The following is a 20,037-nucleotide window of genomic DNA, read 5'->3' on the forward strand; positions in this document are numbered from 1 at the left end:
AAGTAAACTCCACAGTCCCACACCAGAATACAAAGCTTGACATGAAAAGCAACAGTGACTAAGAGAGGCGAGGCTTAGCAAATAGTTCATTTATAGTGAGTCACATTTGACTGGACAGATGGTTGTTGATGGACACACAGTGACATTGGTGGGCCTCAGTATGGGAACTATTCTATCTTTAACCACAAGGTCGCCCTTTCTCTCAGCCCCACCAAGAGGCCCTTGCCTCTTTCACATTGTTGATGGTTATCAGATAACAGTTTCCTCAAGGCCTCACACATCCAGCATCTGCATTTTGGATTATATATCATATTATATATCACTTTAAAAATATTTAAAACCCATTTTCAGACTGAGACTTGAGACTTGGAAAAGCCAGTTTGAAGAATCTGTTTGTTATCATAAATAAATTCAACTTAGATTTATCATCAATTTAGTATGTGTAACCTATAAATAATACAATACTGGCCCCCTTTCTTAAAAGTGCCCATTTTTTTTATTAACCAGACGCCTCCAGGAAAACTGTTCAGAATTAATGTGCTGGCAATGTTCCATTTAAGCCACATACCAACAAAATGACTTTGTAATAGGATTTTATGCCCAAGGTGGCAATAAAGTCTAATGAGGAACAACAGTCCTTGAAAACAAAACTGATCATTTGCTAACAACAACATAACAATGCAAAGTCACAATACATCCATGTCTCGTGTACTGTGATCAGGAGAAACAATCCTATTGTATCCCTGTGTATCGCTGATGTTGAGGTCTGTGTCACTGTTAGTATAGTCTCGCATAGCCAGATCTCCACACTTTGTAGAAAGGTCTGGCTCAACTCATTATCATTCTGGGATTCTTTAAACCAATCACAGTCGTCTTGGGCGGGGCTAAGCCCAGGATGCAGCGACGGCGCCCTTGCTAACAGTAATAGCAAAAGGGGAGGAGAATGGCAGACTTATCCCAACAGCCTACATCCAGTGAGTCAGACTACTGTTAGTTACAAACATGTCAGAAACTGTGTCATAATGTGAGTGTCAGCCAAAGGGTCAGACTCACCCGAGACGACACACGTTTCCTCACAAGTTTCCAAGGTCTCGAAATTGTTGGCGTTTCCCCCACAGCCCCCGTATTCAAACAGCTCACAGTGTCCCGTGTCGACGTTGAAGAAGAATCGGTCCTTAATGGCCTTGCAGGGCCCTGGCTCGTCCTTCAGGGCGCACAACTCGTTGAAGATGAAGAGCTCGGCCTGTGCTCCATCTGCTGAGGTGGGATGGAAAGACAACTCTTAGTACTCTGCATCTTGTGGCACTCTGTGAAATGGATTTTTTGTGTGTATGAGGGAAGAAATTAGGTCACAGCATCAAACTCTAACCTCAGGCTTTGAGATAAGGTAAAGTTGCGTGCCAGTACAATTTCCAAAAGACTTCAGTGGATGGTTTTGACAGCGTACTTGTTTTTAGATACTATGCTGCGGAGGGAGACTGTGTGAAGGATTTGTCAACGGCAAAGCATGGTGAACTGTTTGACCTGACTGAATATTTACACTCAATAATTAAAAATTCAGAAAAGTCAGGAAAGCCACTCACATGCTATTTATTTCTATAAAATAACTTAACACAACTTCTGGTTTAGGCACAAGCCTACATGTGTTGTTTTGTACTTGCACTGAGAATAAGTAACCACAAGGGAGCACCTAACCCCCCCCCCCAGTACATACATACAAGATCAGATACATTTGTGGACAATGAATTAGCCCTGCAAAGATACACTTCACTACTGTCATTATCATTCATAAAAGCTGGCTTTGTCTGATCCAGGAAAGAGGTGACATGAATCCCTTAGAGTTCTACTACCCACTGTTGCGAATGTAAAATCACTATCTCAGTGTGCTGCTGGGGAAAGGCTTTCTCTGCCCTCATCCCTGCAGTTTTTAGGTCAGGTCTGTGTTATGCCCGCCTGCAGCGGTGCAGTTACTTCAAAACCCACTGAGAAGAGAGGGATCTCTGTCCAAAGGGATTTGCAGACAGCCAAGGTTTGAGTCACAGTGTTGGAAAATGTCTTTCTGCATTGCTCATGTTAATATTCAATAACCGTGATGTTACGTCAACTTCCATTGAATGTTTCTAGAGTTCAACTTTTCACTGCATTTTCCAGGTAAAGGGTAAAATAAACGTGACAGGTTGAAAATGTAACTCAGATAATGAGCTAGAATGTGAATGTGAGCCCGGTTTTCAGCCGTGCTACAGCAGCGCGGCACTATGGATAGCAATGTTGGCCGGTCAATCGGTCCACCACTTCAGTTCAGACCGAGATATCTCAACAACTATTGGATAGATTGCCATGAAATTTTGTGTAGACATTCATGTTCCCCAGCAGATGAAGCCTACTGGCTTTGGTGATACCCTGACAATTCAACTTGCGTCGCCTGCAGGTCAAACCCTTCTCTTATCCAGTGAAATATCTCAACATGTACTACATAATTGAAGTCAATCAACTGTTATATTGCATACTTATTTAGGGCCCCTAGCATTTCTGCAGTACTGACCTCTGTACTGGCTTACCCCCCATCAAGAAACTGTGTGTTTCTTGATGGCATTTCCTACCACTGGTTGTGATTACTGTTAATATGCACCCTTGGCTGCGTGTAAAAGCTGTGTGTAATCTACTTAACAGAAGGCATGGGGCAACTCCATGACACAGCTCATAGGTAGTTTAATCATCATCCAGTTCGATTTCTTGTCCTGTGTGACTGGAAGGCTTGGAAAACAAACATTAAATTCTCTTTCCTGTAAGGTACAAACTCTAATGGGAACCACCCTGCCCAGTCCTATCAGCACAGCAGTCAACAAACAGTCCCTCTGCCAGGCGAGGAAATGAGGGCAGCAGCTCACCACTACAACCTGCCCTCCTCCTTCACCCATCCAATTCTATAAATTCTTATAACCAGGGATTGGGGACACCAATCAAATACTCCCAATCTCCTTCCATCTACCCGACCTGGTGTTGCAATTGCATGTGGGAGGTGAGCTGAGGGCAGCAGGGCTTCCCTGCAGAGACTTGTGGTATTTTTATTTACGTTCTTCTTGTCGTGTCTGATAAGCAGTAGAAGATTGGGTCGTCTAGCAGGGGAGAAATTACACAGCGACACAGGCGATCTGGGTCTCTGTCTAGTACCCAACCCCATTTTGGCTTTTAAACACGTCTCATTGCTGAACCCCACTGAACAAACGTTACAGAGAAATAATGACAAGTGGAGATTGTTTGCTCTCTTCTTTGTCATTGGATGCCTCAAGCTACCATGGCCACAAAAGAATCATTCCTTTTTTTGGGGGGGAAAAAGTACAGACGTGGTTCAGACTGGTGTTGTGTGAATCTTGGAAATAAGACTGTTCAATAAGCCAGAATTTGGCCACCCAAGGAGAGAGAAGAAAACAAGTTCTTCCTATTGATTTTAGACAGACCAAAGTACAATAAGCAATGTGTTCTTCAATCACTTGTATCCGATATCCAGACAGAGGCACTCTAAGAAAAGAAGCGAATGTCTTAGTGACACCCGACGGCCCCTTGTAGGTTTTCACCTTGTGAACCGCGGCAGGGAATGCACATGGATCAAGTGCACAACAACTTTAAGACTGAGGCACACTCTGTCCATTAACAACCAGACCTTTCGAAAAATTTATATTTTTAATAAAATGTAAAATGGACTTGCAGTGATTAGTCACCAACACCACCAGTCAGACACCTGTAGTGAGCCTACAATGGTAGCTGTATTAGAGTGTCTTAATGTTTGATTGCATTACTGTTTCTCATTTAAATGGCTTCAAACGTACCAATCTGAATTCAAGTTGTATGAGGCAGGTTCATACTAACACAGTTAGAAGTGCCAAAGGCTACACAGTGACATTAAGGGACTGAACAGCGGGACTGACTGAACTCTTTTATATAATGTAATGAAATTTTCAGACTAGACATGAATCTTTGAACTAAACTGGGTAAAAAAAATTTGAAAAACAGATTTGCACACCCCTTGCAACGGCTCTGAATGCAATCCTCAAATCCATCCAAAGCTCCATATCTGTCCTCAGGAATTCTCCATGTTGTTGAACAGAAGGTAAATAAATACAGTCCTACTCACACAAGGCATCAACAAAACCCTTGGAAGCCAACCAACAAATCAGCCAGCTCCTTGAAATATAGACCATGCTGAATAGGGAAACTGATTTTAGATGCGTCAGATTTCTATTGGCAGCTAGTCTCCTGAGTATTGCTGACAGGCTCAGCTTGGCCAAGATTTGCACACACACACACACACACACACACACACACACACATACACACACATTAGGATAAAGATCTGAGTTGCTCAACATATGCACAGTGCCAAGCACCTCTGTAATTCCAGAGACGGGCAGGTTGAGTCGGTTTGAGGTGCCGTCCAGGCTTGTTTAGTATACCAGAAGATTATCCTGGATCTCCATTTCTGGGTCTTTTAGCAAAGGGGACTGTACAGCATTGATGGAGCAGCAAACAACAACAAAAAACAAAAAACAGCCCATTATTGATGACTCAGTAAAACTCGAAACGCCACAGAGCACACACTGTTGGGTGACAGGGTGACAGTAAAGTGTGATGTACCAATAAAACAGCTGGAGAAAGAGAGACAGATGTTGACAGAAACAGAGACAAAGAGGAGAGTAATGCCACAGTCTTGACAGCTCCCAGTGGGTTTGTCATCGGCAGCCTGAACTGACTTTACACTCCATGAGAGCGGATTGTTTCTATGCTTTCCTTCTCAACTTTTTTCCCATGCTGTGTAACTGAGAAGTGGAAAAAGCATATGCATAAAAACATTTGCTGAGTAAGTTGAATAAGTGTAAAAAAAAAAAAATCCATCGCACTAATAGACACAATGAAAAGAAAATAATGACAACGGAAGTGGGGTGAGAAGAAAACTGCAAGTGAATGGCAAGAATATATGTGTGCTCATATAAATAAAAAACACTGTGATGTATTTATTGTGTCTGATTAACTAATATACAGCACAATAATTAGTTACAGCAATCATAATAAAATGGTGGAGCAGATATCCTGGTGTTTTAATAGTTTAGGTGGGGCTTTTAATTTCCATCTCGCTTAAAAACAAAATGAATATAGACGGGACACAGCACTGAGACAGCTGGAGCAGAAACAGCTTAAACTAATGTTACGGCAGTACGCGTCTCCCTGCGCTGTTTGTCCCTTTCCCTCCTCTGTCCTCTCTAGCTCGGCCCAGGTGTGCCACATCACGATTGCCCAACGAGGTGCACCTGTGCCAGCATCAGTGGCTTCAGGGGTGGGGTCCGCTGGTCTTTCTGTGGCTGTTGTGTTTTGACTTTGTGCTTTTTGGTAGTCATGATTTGGTGTCTTAATCTACATCTAGATCCCAATCTACATCATCAGGGTGAAATTGGAAATATTTGTTGTACAATGATAAATTATAAATGAAATTTGTTGGAAAAAATGTCCTTGTAAAAATGTCAAAATGTTGTGTAGGTGTAAATGGATGTGGCCTATATGTATGTACAGTGTGTGTTGGACCAGGAAAATCCCAGATCAATGAATTCTGCTTCTACGCCTCACAGTTACAAAAGCTCCACAATGACGGCAATGAGGACCAGGATGTGTTAAGCATTTTGTTTTTGTTACTTTATTGTTGTTTTTTTCGTATCAAAGTGTAATATACAGCTTTATATACTGTATATATCAGTACACCACCTGCTCACAATCTACAATCAGTGACATCATCAGTGAGTCAGAAGGTACACCTGAGATCATCACCATTATTTTCAAAGGGTGAAATAATAAAAACTTCCGGGACTTGATATCAGTGGTGGCATATTCATGTGGTGACGTCGCAACTGAAGATAACATTTCTTTAAAACACTATCTCTGTGCTCAATGCATCAATAGTCAAGTTAGTCACCGCTGTTCTCACAATGTGACTCACTTTTCTAACTGGTCCATGAAGCGAAGCGTACGAGCTCCATTAAATACAGGTATGTTGCAATTGCAACACTCGGTCAGAGCAGTATGCGTGTGCTTTGGTGAAGGAACAAAGAGGTTGCCTCCACTGTGCCAGAGTGGACGGGCCTGCAGTGGGAGAAAAGCTGTCAGTGTTTATCAGTGCCCTGAGGCCAGTGGCCAAAGGGCTGAGGGTGACTCACAGCCTGCCCCAAGGTTTCACAGCTGAACTCCCAACAAATGAGGCTACCCTCATTATATGTATTTGTGTGTTTCTGTGTGTGTGCCTGTGCACGTTTTAAAACATGTATATTATTTGTCTTTGTAAGTAGGTTTCAAGGGCGACGTTCCATTTAGAACGACACCCTTGAACGTAGCAGCAGCTTGTGTTGGCCCTAAGAACACAACTTCTTTCTTTGTTTTTAGGAAAGTTGGAAATAGTGGTTAAAATCAAGGAAGAGACAGCTGGTGAACATAGTGGAGCATTTAGCAGCTAAACAGCCAGATATTTGCCAAAAAGCTCAACATGCAAGGCGATGATACGTCAACGCAACTTGTTTCCGCTGATCCCAAGTGGATAAAAAAAAAAGTCAGTTATTGCAGGTTTTAGATATTAATTGTATACTTGACATTACTCAATAATATTCACACATAATCATGCGTTCAAAAGTATATTTACTGATAGCAGCTACATTGTTGGCCAGTTAACCGCTGCTAAGTCACATCTGACATCACACTGAGGACACCACCTTCAGCTGACGTTAGCTTCACAGGCCGACAGGACGAGCAATTCAGATATTTTAAGGTGCTTAGAAGTTAAACTGGGAGACTGAAACAGCTCTGTTCACCTACACTTGACAACCGCTGAGCTACCTGATGGCCACTCTGTTGTCCCACTGCTCATTTGTTCCAACATCAAAATGATACATGGGGTGTTTTCTGCAACAAAACCACCGGCATGCAGAGAGCATATTAACCAGGCAAGAGCCAATCGTTTCTTTTCTGTTGTTTTGCAACTCGCAGAATGAATGCTAATTAGCTGAGTACATTTTGCTGCCGACAGTTATCATTAAAGCCATTTAAACCAACAGTTGTTTGTTTAAACATTCATGTTGTAGATTATGACACTGTTCATCATGTCCATAAAATTGCAGTCTTTCAAACTGACTTCAGTTATAAAAATGAATTACTGTTCAACCATACTAATGCTGACTAAAAACTGTCTGTATAGTTTACTGAGTTACTATTTTTTAGTGTGGAAACAAAACATTTATATGATATCAAATCGTATATCTGTCCACCTTGTTTTGTTTCTTTTCTTTGGTGCCTGTATCTATTCTTATTAATGATATTACTTGTTATGTTCTTTTAAATATACAAACGTCACCACTGTTCAGTGCTCTAGTCCTACAGTAGACCTGATGGACATCAGATGCACAAACAGAAACATCAGTAATATTCATTCACATAGAATGCCAAACGATGTCATACTAATAAACTCCCTATTACTCTTAGTCCATGTTATGACCATTTAAACACCACAAACTGGGACTGGTGAGTGTGGTGGTTCAGTGTTGCACAATGATTTTACTCTTCTACTTTAAAAAGGGTCAACATATTGTGAAATATATCTATTTCATGATAAGAGGCACTTTCAAATTGGATGAAAGACAAGAAAAGCAGAGCTCATTTCACAACACTTAACGATGGCCACTAGGTGCATGACTCCGAGGACACTAACAGAAAAATAAGCAGTGGACCAGCTCAATAATAGTGAACGTGGAAAGGAGGGGGTATAGGAAAACCAGAAAGAAACAATGACAATGATCCTGCAGATCATTTCAAACGCAGCTCGTTAAGGCTGTAGACGTTGGCCTTTAAGCAGCTATAGAGACATGACCTCATTCCTGCAGCAATCTTGCAAACAGGGGGAGCGCTTCCTATCGCGCTTCACGTTGGGAGATCAAAGTGGGCTGCAAGCACCTTCCAAAGCACTTTCACCAGAAGATCAAAGGAATCCCCCTGAAACACGGGCACGTTCGTGCCTCCAGGATCAATCTGTTGCCATTTAGATGAACAATAAAAGCTTTGAGAGCTCACATTGTGTGGTCGGGAAACAGACTGGGGGCTACCCTGAAGACGACTCACGTTTGGGCAGCAACAGGCCTGGTCCTGTACAGCTCGGTACATAGAGCATGACGCAAACTCAGCCAGCATTGGTGGTTTGATCAGTGCTGGAGACGCCCTTTGCACTCATACAATATCTTTAACCACAAAGTTCACGTCTCCGTGCGAGCCATTACTGTATGTGTTTCATCTGGTGCTGCTAAAAAGATTGCCTTCTGCTTTGCTCCGACTAGCAACACTGCAGGGAAGCCTTAATTATCTACATGGCCTGTGAGACCCATGCATTTTTAATCAGAGCCTGCGTGTTGGTATGGCAGGTGGTGAGAGAGGAGGGAGGCAATGAGCGCGGTAATTGTCGCTCCACAACTCGATAGATTTTGGAGACCCATTTGTCCATGCCAAGCCAGATTGAACATTCATCTCAGCTTGCCTTTTCCACCCACAACCTCTGAAGGATTTTTTTTATTTTTTTTGTCTTGCTCTTTCAAACAGGAGACTCTGGATAAACAAAGAACTCTCTTCCCAACATCTCGCAGCTGCAAACTTGAATAGCGTTTTTTTCTCCAATGTCGGCTCAGTGGTGGAAATCTCCACGCTCTCTCTGCAATGGCATTATCTTTTCCTGGCAATATCTAAGTTGAGCCCCTACCTGTTTCCCACTTCGTCTCGATAACAAAACAATAGTGGGAACCAGAAATCCCCTCCGCTTCAGTGAGTCTGCCAAATCCGCGCTTTGACATTTGCAAAGTCTGAGCGCTGGCGAAGCGAACAATCCCACTCAATGCCAATTAGAGTCCGACTCGGCTGCTTCTCAGCCAATCAATTGGACCGAGTGCATTTCCTGGGGTGCACTCCAATGGGGGTGTATATGATTTAGCTGAACTCCAGGTTGTTGACAGATATCCTCGACCCAGTCAAACCTTTGCAAGAAATCAAGCATCTGTGAGAGCAAGATGGTGTCTGGCCCTTTAATTTGACAGAAGATGGCAACTTCTCAGTCCAGAAGGAGCATATGGCGAACAATGATGTGGGCATAAGTTTGCCATAAGTTGCACAAGCCTGCAGGGGAGAAAGTACCAAGGCGCCATCTGCCAAATTGAGAAGGTCCCAATTACAAAACACTCAGTGAATTATTCATCACATCACTTGCAATAACAACCAAATGATTCACAAGAATGGAGGTGCTGAAACCACTAACAAAAAAATGTTCCAGGGTGGAAAAATCAAAGGCTTTCAGAAGAAAGAGCCGCGGCAAATTAGAATGTGATTAGATTCAAATGTCTGTGACTGCCTGAAGTGAAATAGGGGCTCTGAACAACTGTGATTTTAATTAATTTAAGAAAATGCATTTTAATCTCACACAATGGGAAAGTAAGAATGTCCGAGCAGCTGCTAATTTGTAAATTAAAGGCTATAAAGCTGATAACTTCAATCAAATATCAGGATTTGAGCTGAACTTTAACACCAGCATAGTATCATTTCAGCGGTACACTATTAGTTCATTTTGTCATCACTGACACATTTAGCAATGTAGGCCAGTAGAGAATATTATCATAATGCTGGTCTCACAGAAGCTAGACCCATTTTAAATGACACAAAAGAGGAAGAGAAGTAACAGTAGATAGAAAAGCCACAATAGGATTCAGTCCCAAGCCAGCCAGGCTATACGTGAAAAGGGGACCGAACTCTTTTAAACACACAGGCAGCCAAATCTGACAGTTCTTGAAATGTTTTACTTGTGTTTTCTCACGAGGTTTATAAAGCCTCCCGGTGATTATCTGCTTGTGAATATATTGGGATATTTAATTATATACAGGCTGCTGCTCAAGTGTTTTTTTTGTTGCCCTGCTCACGTACCAAATGATCTACTTGTCTCAGATCTTTAAACACGCAAGACTTAATTCACACTGAGCTCCTCGTGAATTTAAAGAGCAGAGTTTAGATCATCAGAACCAGAAGAGTGAAGAAAATCTCACTTCCTGCATTTAATTACACCACAAAGTGGAGGAAAACAATATGATATCAAACCTAAAGCGCGGCAGGTGGCTCACCTCCGCGTAGCTTGGTGTTGTTTGTGTCATCAGGGAACACACTGGCTTTCTTGTCCAGGATGTGTACGCAAACCAGGCGGCACAGAGGGCAAAGTTCACACTGATTAATTTTCTATGTGGCCAGAAGCCACATCTCACATCTTCTTGTGTATTTAATGTAGATACACGTTGATTCCTGCTTATTGTTTTCATTTCAGCTGCCATAAGAGCCTGCTGGACAGTGAAGCCAGAGAAGGATTATCTTTAAAGGCAGTACACATAAAGTGAATGCTCTGTCATTCTGATTATTTATTGTCCCCTTGGGGAAAACTCATGTAAATGTAGATGAACTCTAATTAGAATGAGCGATGTAAGTGAATACACATTAACAAACACAAAAAATAAGTATATGAGCCTATAAAGACAGACACACATCCACTCACTCTATCTCATCCCGAGTACATTCTCAAGTGGCCTTAATGACATATTGCACAACCCCCGAGGCCAACGGCACATTATTTCTTGATCTAATGTAGCTCCACTACCATGGGCATAGATGAAAGTTTATAGCAGCTTAGCTTAAACTGAGGAACCCTTAATGTTTTACCAGGAGGCAAAAGCTGAGTATAAGCTGATGGTACAGTCGAGTAGCTGAAGAGTTGGAAAACCTTTGACTGCTATAATATTTAATGCAGCACCAGACGAACAATTTGAGATTTTATGTTAGTATGCAAGATATATATTATGCATTATCTTGCTGGCATTCAAGTCTGCCAAACACCAAAAACCCAAATTTGACTCTTTAAACTCTCCTACACGATCCACCCTCTGCTACTCATTTATATTGGCTACAGTAGGTTTTTCCCACAACAGAGATAATGTACATAGGAAGGTGCAATATTTGTGTTATTGGCCTCTGAGTGAGGACAATCTCAATATTTTCTTCCGGGTTTTATTTTATCATCAAAATTCCATATTGCAGTCTTTGCAATTCTGTGATATTGTGTTATCTCATTGCAATATCATGAATTCAATATGAATAAATATAAGCCTAGTCCCTAGGTGAACTATCACACTGTTGTGATGTGTGTGAGCAGTGTTTTCAGAGCGTGCTGTTTGCCACGAGGCAACATTATTTGCTGTCAGAAAACCAGAAAAAGACAACACTTCAGCAAGTCAATAATTCCCACCAGATAAGACCACAGCCACTGACAGCTTTTACCTCGTGAAAATAATAAACTGTTGTATTGGACGTTGCAGGTTGGCAATTTGCTATATTGTCCAGCCTGAGCAGCCAAGCCAGTGCATCTTTAATACTGCGCATACAATGTAGAAAATACTGAATGGACCATCAAGGACCTCTACAGGCTGCAGCCATGACCGTTTGTGTCTTAGCCTCCTCTGCTTTTGATGCGGACGTGATTACACGGCCGAATCAATGGGACAGACAGAAAGCGAGAGCAAGTGGCTCATTCCCCGTCTGTGCAAATGTCATCCTCCACCGATTGTACTGTAGATGCACTCTTGATTAGATGAGGGGATCGATACAGCGGCCCTTTCCTGCAGTGCAGGTTACCATTCAAACAATACAAATGAGAAACAACAATTGGTGAGCTTTAGTGACACTTTAGCTTGAAAGCATCCTTTCCAGAGAGGGATTAACCCTGAAGCTGCTGGGATCCGGAGCAAATTGTTACACACAAAAATACACTTAAGGTTCAACTGAGATTCCAGTTTGTATTTTGTCTCCATTTTGTCCAAATCAGCAGCATCTATTTGTTGCCAGCATCTATCCTCTCTGACATGATCACTGGTCTCAACAGAAAGGATCAGCAGAATTCTCTGTAGCATGTCTGCAACTTCCTCTCAAAAGTCAAGAAGTAAATGGTGCTTTCAATCATTTTGTGATTTAGAATTTAGAATTTGTGAATTTTAGGCGCAACTGCATACAGTTAGAAAGACACAATTAGATGGGAATTCACCTGGTGTAATTAGTACTAAACAAAAAAACTTACAAACGTTTTGTAAGTATTTACTAAGTATTTACTCATCAAGTGTTGATCAAAGTGAAATTTGGACCTGATGATAGTACATGAAAAGTCAGGGGATCACTTAAGTCATTAGGGTACATCCTCTGGGAGCCATGAATGTCTGTAAGTGAATGGTTGAGCACCAACCTCCTCAGTCTAAAGTGAGAGGAGAACAAAGAGGTTGTGTATGATAGATGCTACAAATGTAGAGGGGAAAAGTTGTATCAAAAGAAGAAATCATGCAAAAAGACGGCAGACAGAATGACACAGCAGGAACTTTTATATTCTATTGTTTGGGATATATAAAAATCCCACTTGCTTAGAAATACAGATATGCCCATATCCTGCTTATCCTGCTATTATTATTTATTTTTATTATAGTGACTTTTGTTAAATCTGAGTACGTATTCGCAAATCTCAGTATATGCATTTACAAATACCACATTTCTACGGTTTCTTTGTCCCGCTCTGGAAACTGTCAAGGACAGAGCTTGTTGACATGGTTTGCATTTTTCCTGCTATCTTTTGCTTTGTTGAATCTTGATCATGTTCATCTGCTTAAAGGTTGCACAGCGGATAGCACCACCCTGATAAAGGCAAGAAAGCCGGTAGCATTTAGTGAACAAAGCGTGGCGTACTGGAGAAGAGTGGCGCAACATGGTTTTCATTTGGATGGACTTGCATTGAACCGGACTCAGCTCTGCACATCGCTGTGTGAGTGTGTGTGTGTTCTCGAAGTTAGAAATTGTAGGGCTGAAAGACAAACAAAGACAGATCCAAACACATTATCCGAGCACTCACAGCCCTGACAGCAGACGTCTTCACTTAATCTATCTTCACTTACACTTGACATCAATTAAAGATCAGCTTGTCATTATTTTGACACTACGTTTTTAGTCCTTCATTTAGTCACTTTCGGCAGATACATTTATTTATTTAACCCTTTGGAGTGCAAAAGTGGAGAAATCTTCAACTGCAACAACGATCATCATAAAGTAGTCAAAAACAAGAAGCCCGTCGTCCTCGTTCACCTTGTCTGAACTGGCACAGAGTGAAGACAAAGCGATCACTCCTTCATCAAGTGCTACTTCAACAAGTTCAGACTTAGTTCACCTCTTTCCTTTAATACCTGAACCTTTTATACGCTCTGCATTAGTTGCCATGGTTGAGTGCAAAGCTTACAATTAGCCTGCACACCTTCTTTCTGCACCTTTTTTCTGCTATGTGATATTAACAACATAGTGGGCTGAATTCTTTTGTGGCAGCGCTACCACAAGAGGCTTTGTGATTTCTGACATTGCTCATTTCCAAGTGACAGACAATAATAATATTGTTATCTCCCAGAAGTCCAGTATCCTGTAAGACGCATCACTTCCCTGAAACTCTCTCCCTTAAATAAAGCTCACCATTACAATCAGTACGACTCAAACAGGAAACTCCAGCATAGCCTTATCCATCTGCAGATGGCCAGTTGAACTTTCCAGGCTCAGAACAGACACCACTATCTTTTAAAACAAACCAAAGTGAGTGAGTCATGGACTACATCCCTAATTAGTATCCCTGTCAGTGTCATTCACCCCCTGTGAAACATGCACATTATTTATCCAATTATGTGTCAACATTCAAGAGATTAAAGCTTCCTGTAAGCTGCAGAGACGCTAATAGTGTATTCCCAGCTGCAGACTCCGCTGTCCACACACTGCCCTCCACGATACAACACACTGTGCATACAGATGGATGAAAGGACATTTGAACACAAAGCTTTCTTTTGTCTGTTAATTCTTTCTCCTGGAGTAATTAAGCACATCACTAAAAAACACATACAAGGTCTTCGGGCACCATGTGAGCCAGTTTTTCAACCAGCCACCACAACCAGAGCAGTTTCAAAGAAATTGAGTCTCTTCAAAAACCTGCCGTGTAACTTTCCATTGTAAACTGTAAATTACACCTGAGGTCACAAAGCACCCGCATTTCAATCCAGCGTACATGACGTGTTCAGTGATAACGTACTACTAATGGAAGCTAGTTATTGAAATGCTGAATGTTTCTATCTGACACTTCCCATGCAGACAAATGACAACAGTAACCGACAGTAACATTACATCCTGAAACTCCTTTTCTATGTATTTGGTCCGGTATGTCACTATCAGACGATTGCCCGTGAGCTGTGCTATCTTCTCCTGCTAGTGAGCAAATAAGATGGTTTTGGAAATGACTGCGAAAGAAAGGGCTAACTTAACCATCTTGTCAAGTTAGTGGAGAAATGACTAAGGAGACAGTATCTTGCCTCTAAATTTAGAACCAAGGAAGTATCCTTTGCCATTTTCTACAGGCAACAGTGCAAAGGACACACAGATTAACCTCTGGCTCATGCTTCTCCCGAGTACATTTGTCACCTCCACTGCTGTGTCAACCTCGAGTAGACAGGCATTTTCTCACACAGGACACATATCTTCACCGTACTGCCATGTAGTCAGCCTATTATCTGGGGGTAGGATAACAATGATTCAAGGGTTTGACGCTCAGAACCGATTTCCCTGGAGCAAAGTCTTCTGGTTGAGCATCTGTGTTGTACATATGATAAATCACATGTGGAAATGTTGTGTTACAGTCTATTGTTCACTGTGTATTCTTCAGAGAATTGCTTGGAGTTCACTGACTAACTCAGCAGACATTGTCTCTCCTTCGTATTCTTGTTTTTGTTTCATTACACACCACCACGCCCCGTGCGCTATAAACTAGCGTTCCTGTCATGTTATACAGTGAGGTGTTCTGTATTTTATGTTCTGTAGCAGATGAATCAGCAAGGACTTTCAGACTCTATAGTCTGTGACACTCTATACTGCTTTAAGTCAACAAAGTCACAAGTTGTTCCCAGTCAATTAGATTACATAATGTGAGTGCCATCATGAGTTCATGACTCCCACACATCCTTATTCAGTTGTGTATTCATGAACAGTATCTGCGTACATATTATATATCAACTCTGTGGGAATATATACTGTATACTCACTGTAATTTATTGATACAGGGAGAGGAAAAGACACAGTATGAGCTGGAGGCGTCACCTCAAGCGGAATTCAACCCTTTGCCTCTGAGACGTACAGTAACCTACAGTGACGCTGTGTTGGGTGCAAGCTGGGGATGTCAATGCTAGGCCACATGCACCGGTGGGATTCAGTTAAGTCTGTTTTTCCATTTCAAAATAATGTCACGTATTGAGATTCTGGGCGATGTACGAGGCAGTGATGATCAGGAAGATGAAGAAACGCCTGACAAAGACTGGAAAGCCACTTTGAGGGCCGTTATTAATGGGCACAAAAATGGCTTTGTTACAGCAGAGATTACATATTACGTGCTGTTATTATGACTCACACAACTCATTTCCACTGCTGACCATTATCATTATTTAATCCCTGCAGCCTACTGTAAGCACCACAAAAAGCAGTCTTCTTTGAAAAGGTTAGACGGGCACGGACCATTTAGTGTATGAAGTGCTGGCTACATCACTCAGAAATGAAATGCAGAGCTCTTTTTAAGTCTGTTGCAGCAAATCCAAGTCGCATCTCAGGTCTACAGAGGTGAAGTCAAGTCTCATGTCTTGAGAGAGGAAGTCCAAGTCATGCCTCAGGTCTTTGGAGGGCAAGTCCGAGTCAAGTCTCACATCTAGAGTTACTTCTAATCTAGTTAGAACTTAACTTCCAAGTCAAAAAGCTTTTCTAGTCTATCAATACTTCATATGGCAGTTACCATAGAACTATCTTTACTAGTGAAAAAATAACTGCAAATCAAGCCTAACTGGCAGCTCTCGTCAACATACAGTTGTTAAACAGTTGTTAGCTGAACCTAAGTTTGTCTAACATATTTAAGTTGTCAATGTGTTCATTAGGTGTAATGTAAAACATAGGGAGTCAACTGAATTAATTTAGCTAATAAGCCAAACTTAAAGTCTGCCGGGTGACTTGTTTTTATGTTGAAACAACTTGTTATTTGCAGTTTTATTAATTAGTGTCAATATGTTTGCAGTGTACTGTTGAGTGCTGTCCGTTCTCTAACCTAATTTGGAGTTTTATTTCTGTGCATCCTGCTACAACTGCAAGTGTGTATTGGTCATCGCCATTATGCTGTTAATTATTCATGACAGTTTGGCAGAACTCCTAAAGGCAAAACTGCGCACAGTAGAGCATTTCAATATTTAGGGGTCACCAAGTCAAGTCTCAAATCAGGTCGAGTCCTCGGGCAGGCAAGTCTCAAGCAAGTCCGGTCTCACAGCAGACAAGTCCATGGTAAGCTGCAAGTCCTCGTTTGACTTGAGTCCGACTCATGTCCATGTCTCAAGTATACAGCTGAAATGAAATGTAAACACTAGGATGGATTTTTATTATCAGAAAAAACCCAACTAAGAAACAATTAAATTGCAATAGCAATGACAAACAAAAGCTCAGAAAAAAACTATAAATTAACTACAAACAAGACTCAACAAATGTCAAGCGTGGAAAGAGGGAGTGGGAGTGTGCGTGTACAAACACAGAACAGAACGAGATCCTCATTCAGAGACATTTCATGCAGTTTGATTCATTAATAGACTGTGTGATATCGCTGATATCTCACCCAGAAAGGAGCTGCTGCTTTTGCTGCAGTGAAATTTCTTCAAGGTGAGATTCATGTTGAGACAAAACAAACCTTTTCTCATTATAAAAACGAAAGGCCTGCACACTGGTAAGTGCAGAAAACATTAGGTAACACCTAATTGGCTAGGCAGAGGAGTGTCTACACTTTCCAGTTATAGGTGTATTCATCTAATGAACTCAAATGTGTTTTAGTGGCAGTTTCAGCGAGCGCTCTCCAGAAATCTTCTCTATATCGCAAACGCTAATTAAGATGGCGCATGCTACACAGTTTCCTCTCTGTCTATGTCCCGGGGCCGCCTAATAAAAGGACCACTTCAAACAGCAAGTGAGCATCTAATTAAATTTCTCTACAAATTAATGAGACACAATGTTTAGGCTTCCGTGACACAATTAGTCAAGCTACCAGGACCACGCACCAATGATACTGATGTTTAGTTTGAAAGCGGCTCCTCGAGTCCCTTATTGTTTCACCTCTCAAGAGCACCTAAATGATATGCAAATAGAGAACTAGTAAGAGCTAATGTTCCTCTATGACCAAAACCTTGTTGAAGGCCATTATAATGTAAGTAGCCCAAATTGCTTCTCTGTATCTACCCCTTGTATTCACACGTCTCTTATGGATGCAGAGCATAATTGCCAAATGCTAATGCATTATTGTAATACTGCCTCGAGGCTCACCTTTTGTTTTGGAATATTTAAAAACTCAGCATGATTGTCTTTATGTGCTTTAAGATTAAAACACTAAACGTGTGTTGTTTGCAAATCAACCATCAACAAATGTCAGCTGATGGCTTGCGGGGAACTGGATCCTCTTATGTGCAAAATGTGTTAAATGCTTTCTCGAGGGTATGAGAATCTCCAATCCTACACCACAATAGCATTACACTGAAGCACCATTTCATATTTCACAAAAGTATATCTGCATCTCGTTTTAGCCGTCCAGTAGTCTTTTCTAATGGAAACTAAAATAGTATGCACAATAGACAGAACAATTTGTCAGATTTTGCATCCACTTCAAACTTTTATATTTTATTGTAACTTTCACTTGCTTCTGGTGTTGCTAACCCTGACGTTATATAGCCTGTCTAAAATGTGCTGTTCCAATTTAAACTCCAGCCTACACTCAACAGAGAGATCACACTCTGACATACACACTGGCATAATTGTTTTGGCTGCGGCTTGAGCCTGAAGCAAAACATAAAGAAATGTAGTCCAGTCGTGTTGTTTCAGCTGAGGAAAATCTTCAAAATGAGATCTTTTTTTTTTTTCTACTTAATAACAAAGAAATGCTTTTTTATCCTCCCGCCTTGTTTACTCGTCTGAACAGTGGAGCTACGGAACGGCTCCAAATTGCTGAAAATTCAGCAGCCAAATCACTGACCAGAACAATGTGTTTCCCACACAACACACCCATTTTGCCCTCACTGCACTGACTTCCAACCTCGTTTTGATGTCATTCTGAAGTATAATTAATTAGATAGAAGGCTTTGCATGGTCGGGCGTCGGAGTACATCACTGAACGTCTAACCTCTTATTTTCCTCACTTTGGTAAGCAGTTTGTGCTTCTTGCTTGAAAAGCGCTCTATAAATAAACTACAAACATCATTATCATACCTTTTGACCTCACAATGCCCCAGGTTCACTGTGTGGCAATTATTTTGTGGTATTTTGACTAATAGTGCAGTAGCTATGGTTCCAGGAGTGGTGGTTGATTTCCGGGCCTCTGGAATTTCCTTTGATTTTTGAAGCCGCTATGTGTTGTCTGCTGTGTGCACTGTAACAGGATACGTATACAACGTACAGAGAGTGGGAAGAACCAGGGGAGTCAAAAGGGGTCCACAGCCCACTAGAGGGTTAATCCAGCCCTCACCATGGCGACCACAACATAACCTATAGGAAGGTCTTCAGTCTTCATGCCTTATTGCAAACTCTGCTCGTAGACTGTAAAACTTCCTTCCATAGAAGGAAATGAATAAAACCGGCTGTATGTCACAGAGAGATAAGAGAAGGCAGACATCGACGTTAAAGGCATACAGTTCATCAAGAAACCTATAAACCGCCTCCAGCCAGACTCTGAACTACAGGCTACCACACTTTGGAGTGACCTTTCTAGACTTCCCTCTGAACTGCTATAGGTTTCATGGATGGAGGAGTATCACAGTCTCTCCTCCACCTTGGACCAGGACCTGTTTCAACTCAGACCTTTCTCAGCTTGTCCAGGTATCTGACATCCAGTCCCAGCAGCCTCATTATCGCCTGGGAGGCTGCTGTTGCGACATGACAGGACAGGAGGAGGTGCCAGGCGGTTCAGGTGTGGGTCGCGGCCGGGTATGAGAACCGCTGCCGGTGTGGACTTTGGCCCTGCCTGACGCCACATCTCCCCCCTCACTAATAAGGACTTAACAAAGCCTCCAGCACAACACAACAAAACAAACTCACTGGTGCGTCAGCTGCGGTGTTGATGCAGAGCAGGACTTCAGTCAAAGCATATGGATCGTGTATTATTACTGTGGATATTACACATAATGGTTGTAACAGAAGGATATGTGTTTTTCATTTTACAAGCCAGTTTAACGAGTCACTCTGAGGCGCAGATATTCCGATATAGATATACGAGCTTTCATAGTGAAACCAGAGGTACAAGGTAACACACTGCATGAAAAGTCCAATAAATAATAATAAATAAACTGAAGCCAGGACGTATGGTGGTGTGAATATGTACAAACGTCGGACTCAGCTCCACTTTACGCACGGCTTTCGGGTGGAAAACTTTCCCTTGTAACGAACTGTGAACGCGTACAACACAGTTCAAATAACAACCTCCACATAAATACGTGTTTTATCAATCATCTTACCTTCTCTATGTCTTCTGCAGGAGCCCAAACGGGCGACACAGGAGAGCGAAACGGCGCACAAAACCCACCACTTGTTGGACGAAGCCATGCTGCTGCTGCTGGACTGATCCGCGCTGAATGTAAAGTTTAGAGGGAAACTTCATCAAGTTGAGCGGCTGAAGTTGTGTGTGTGTGTGTGTGTGTGTGTGTGTGTGTGTGGGCGCGTACTTCCGCTTGATAACACTGTGCCTGTCTTCTGCAGGCTCTATGAAATTGAAATTTTCAGTAATTTCCTGGAGGGACACTTCAGTGTAAGATATCCCCCGTGACTCACAACGTTTACCGAGGAATTCAACGAAAACCAATGAGGATTTTTAAAATGCATTTA

General features: G+C 41.8%; 1 protein-coding gene across 1 annotated transcript in view; it reads right to left on the minus strand.

Moving 5' to 3' along the window:
• tfpia (tissue factor pathway inhibitor a) overlaps positions 1-19,801 on the minus strand; it is a 34,405-nt gene extending 14,604 nt beyond the window's left edge. Inside the window, exons 1-2 of the mRNA XM_070914530.1 lie at positions 19,671-19,801; positions 1,054-1,257 (exon numbers count right to left, since the gene is read on the minus strand). Coding sequence (XP_070770631.1) covers positions 1,054-1,257; positions 19,671-19,758 — 292 coding nt within the window. The 5' untranslated portion in view covers positions 19,759-19,801. The remainder of the gene's footprint in view (positions 1-1,053; positions 1,258-19,670) is intronic.
• Positions 19,802-20,037: the final 236 nt, after the last annotated feature.

This window comes from Enoplosus armatus, chromosome 11 (genome assembly GCF_043641665.1).
Source record: "Enoplosus armatus isolate fEnoArm2 chromosome 11, fEnoArm2.hap1, whole genome shotgun sequence".
Classification (NCBI taxonomy): Eukaryota; Metazoa; Chordata; class Actinopteri; order Centrarchiformes; family Enoplosidae; genus Enoplosus; species Enoplosus armatus.